At 30.9% G+C, this 4090-nt stretch overlaps 1 protein-coding gene across 1 annotated transcript; it reads left to right on the top strand.

The window, feature by feature from the left end:
- The first annotated feature begins 2092 nt into the window (after nucleotides 1-2092).
- Nucleotides 2093-2930, top strand: LOC122307796. The gene is made up of 2 exons (XM_043120892.1): nucleotides 2093-2479; nucleotides 2654-2930. The coding sequence occupies exons 1-2, from the start codon at nucleotides 2163-2165 to the stop codon at nucleotides 2709-2711; spliced, it is 375 nt and encodes a 124-aa protein (XP_042976826.1). The 5' UTR covers nucleotides 2093-2162; the 3' UTR covers nucleotides 2712-2930.
- Nucleotides 2931-4090: the final 1160 nt, after the last annotated feature.

The following is a 4090-nucleotide window of genomic DNA, read 5'->3' as shown; positions in this document are numbered from 1 at the left end:
TAGCTTGAACTCCTTAAAGTGATGCTGGTCATGTATTTATTGAATAAGAGGGTTGCAACAGGTTTTTAGTATTCTCTCCTTAATTCTAGCAAACCCACATGCAAGCTAGGGAACAGATCTCCAGGATATAAAAGCTTTTAAAAATTCAGGTCAATGGTACGGACTCCTGTTAAGCTAATCCCAGTGTATGAGATGACTAATAAAATTTAAAAGGGAAGTAATAATCGAACATATTAATGCTACTTATAGTTAATTATACATGAAGCACATTTTATTTAAAAAAGAATAGCATCTATTTTAAAAAATTAATTTTTTTATATAAATTTTATATTTATTAATATTCTTAAAAAATTGAAATTTACGTGACTTGTATATTTTATGAAATTAAACCAAATATGATTCTCCAATAGATTAAGGGGTCAGGCAGTTTGGATTTAGAAACTATCTAATTTCATCTCATTATTGCAATTTTTTTAAATATTTATATAAAAATATAATAAGCAATTCAATTTTTTTAAATCTTAAAATAATAATAATATTAAAAAAATATTCTAACAATATTAATCTATTTACTTTAAACTATCATGATCTAAAACCATCTAATTTCATTTCACTATCCAAACATCCCCTAAATATCCTTTGTTTTCAAAGTTAGCTAGCATGGTTATCACTATAATTGAGTTTGGTCAACTGCTTAACTTGTTGGAAAAGTTAATGATATATATTACACAATCACGTTTGATTGCTGCTTTAAATTAGGGATTTGAAGGTCGGTATTTTGGTAAACCTGATTTCAACCTGTATATGAATGTCTACTTCTTTTTTTGAGGATGTATATGCATCTGTACTTTACCAAGCTATCTTGTTGTTGATCAAAGATATATATGTAGTTCTATTTATAAGCTTGATTGACTTGGTAATTAATTAATTATATGCTTTTAATTATTGGCTAAAAGTATTAAATAACTCGAATGAAAAATGGGTTTTGATCCTAATTTTGACTAGTGTAGTATACTTTACATGATTAATTTATAAACCCATATTGTAAAAAACATTATTTTGGATTTAATTACAAGTTAAAACGAAGTAGAATAAATCTTGATTTTAATTTCTATAAAAAAGTTCTAGCGCTATAAATAAATTTTATAAAAATAAACTCATAAATTGACGTAATTTTAATTAGCTGAATGTCCAAACAGTTAACAGTTAAATTACTAAACTCATCTCAACTCAAAATATATTTACACATGAAACCTACAATATTTTTAAACTCAATATATCTTTACACACGAGACCCATAATTTTTTTTTCACTTTTCATAAATATATTTAAACTCATTTTAACATCAAAACATATCTAAATTCATCTTAGATAGACTTCACAAAACTCACTCCACTATCTCAACTCACTACTATTCATAAAGAAATTTAACTCGTCTCAATTCAGCTCAACATTTAAATGAGACTTTCTTGTGTAACAATTGGTCGTAGATGGATAAACACAAATAATGCTATATATAGTCACTTTTACGTACTATTTGCACACTTTATTGATATAATTGGCTGTATCAATTTTTTTAATATACAATCAATCATATCAATAAAGTGTATAAAAAAATACGTAAAAGTGACTGCACACGTAAAATTTTTCTAAATACAAACTCTACTGTAGTTGAGAAAGCAATATACGGAAAATAAACTATCAAAGAACGGTGGCATTACAACCATATAGAATTACTGTCCAGGAATTCTTCCTTGTATTTCTTTTTTCTTTTTTTCAATATATTTTTTAAATTATTTTAAATATATAATTTTAAAAAAAAATCACAATAACATTAATCACTAAATTAAAAAAAAAAATTTACTGTCGGAACCATGTCGAACCCATCACGGGGATACGTATCATTTTCCATCCAAGAAACACCACAAACGTATAAATCACGTCGAAGATTCCACGTTAGACAGACACACGGCCCACTGACTCGCACATGCAACAAAAACACAAGCACAATTACATACATGCATGAATGCATGCATCCATCCATGCATCCATATACACTCACTTATATATATATATATATATATATATAGACATGAGCTGTCTCCGAAGTGCCAAAACGTTTCCACAAAGTCTGTTTTTTCTCGACCCCTAATCAATAATATATGAAGTTCTTCAGGTCATGTTACCGTCCCGGAGGAACCCCTGCGCCTTCACAACAGGAGGAAGACAACACCAAAACTATGTCGCGGACGGTGCCTTCTTCTTCAAGGCGCAAGAGGCTGACTACTTTAGCACGTTCCAAGACTGCGTCTGCTAAGAATTGGAGGCCAGCCCTTTCCATGATAGCCGAGGACAAAGTCGTCGAGGAGAGTGGCCGTGAACGTTGGGTTTCGGAAAAGCAATCGTACGTGTCTTGTAAATCAAGATCAATATCTTCGGCCAAGTCTCCCTGCCTCACTCACGGCAATGATGAGTCCAGGTACGTACATACGTGTGTTTTGGATTCTTTAGTATTTTGGGTTCTTACAGTACTAGTACTACGACTCCCTCCCTTGCTCCACGATCGAACTGACTTTTACAAGCATTATTTTCACTATTGTTGTAGATTTAATGCATGGTCTTGCTGAATTATGTTCTGGTTTGTTTCCTGCAGGAACAATTCCATGCCGATGACCTTTCTGGCAATCTCACCAACTCCGTTTATGTTTTGAATTCCATTAATTACAGTACTGTTCGCTAGCTGATAGCTCTTTCTTTTGTTTATGCTATTTTCATCCAAAACTTGTATATTGGTCTGTATGGTACTGGATGGAAGGATTGATGCAGAGAAAGAACCATCTTTTATAACTATTGTTTAATGTTTTGGGTATTTATCATGTATTGATTGGGATTTTTCAGATTATTGATTATTTTTCAGATAGTTTTGCTTATTTCTTGAACCCCGATCGAGGTGATTCTATTACTCCTTGAGACAGTAAAATTACCGTGAACACGAATTAAGCATGAGTCAATCTCCTAAATTCTTTATAATGGAAGGCGGATGTATATATAGCTAGCTAGTTCCTCTACATAGGGAAATAATTCGATGATGCAAGCTGGTTAATGTTAAATTAATCATAGTGATCGATGATGTTGCAGGAATACGTTGATTGAAAAAAACAAAAAACCGGTTCAAGATTTGGTAGTATTTTGTTTGTAATTAACAATGATTACAATTCGATACAGAAAGTTTTTCTCCATGCACACATCATGGTCATTGTTTCGAACCATAAACCAGTCAATTTCTCTTCCATATTAATGATTTTTCTTTAGCTAAATAATTAATTAGGTGGTTCGTGGGTACGTATTTCGAAGTTATTTATCTATATATGTTGTTTAAGTTCTCTCATTAATATATAGCCTTGTCTACTCCATTCATGATTTCCGCCCTCTATCACTCCTGTTCTCTTCTTTCTCCTTGTCCATCGGATCAGATATCAAACCATCACTGCTTCCTTTGCCTAGTACCGCGTGCTTGGCTACTAACTATATATAGGGTTCGTTACATTCTAGTGCAACTAAGTTTTTACCAAATGGATATGAATTGTGCACAGGATTGTGTACGTAAGGACTAAGCAATTTTTTTCCTGTTCATGCACTATTCATACCCGTTATCAATGGATTAGTGCCCATCACCAAAACAAAATGTTGGGATACAACTTTGAGCAATGAAAGAATACATCCTTTTCTCCTTCAAGCCAAGTTAGATTGGTTTTCTTTTTTTCATTCTAGCCATGTTAAGAGCATTGGCAATGGTCTAGCCATTATCAACTCTAATGTTTAGCTAGAATCTCATATTTTAGTCATAACATTAACTTTTAGCTAGATGAGTCATATTGGACTAACTATCTTAAAGGTAAAATAATATTATAATATTATATATTTTACTAATATTTGATTAATTTTTTTTTATATTTTATAAATACACTTTATATATTAATTATTAATTTTATTAAAAAATAAAATGTGTTAATTTATTTCAATATAGTACTTATATGATTTATTTCAATATGACAATTTATTTTAATATAGTAAAGATAGAGGGAGAAGT

Source organism: Carya illinoinensis, chromosome 4 (assembly GCF_018687715.1).
Source record: "Carya illinoinensis cultivar Pawnee chromosome 4, C.illinoinensisPawnee_v1, whole genome shotgun sequence".
Classification (NCBI taxonomy): domain Eukaryota; kingdom Viridiplantae; phylum Streptophyta; class Magnoliopsida; order Fagales; family Juglandaceae; genus Carya; species Carya illinoinensis.
This window is presented reverse-complemented; position numbering and strand designations above follow the sequence as displayed.

Bases quoted from the DNA above. Each gene is read 5' to 3' on its own strand.
- LOC122307796 (XM_043120892.1), top strand. From the start codon at position 2,163: ATGAAGTTCTTCAGGTCATGTTACCGTCCCGGAGGAACCCCTGCGCCT. The intron at 2,480-2,653 runs GTACGTACATAC...TGTTTCCTGCAG, and splicing joins CACGGCAATGATGAGTCCAG to GAACAATTCCATGCCGATGA.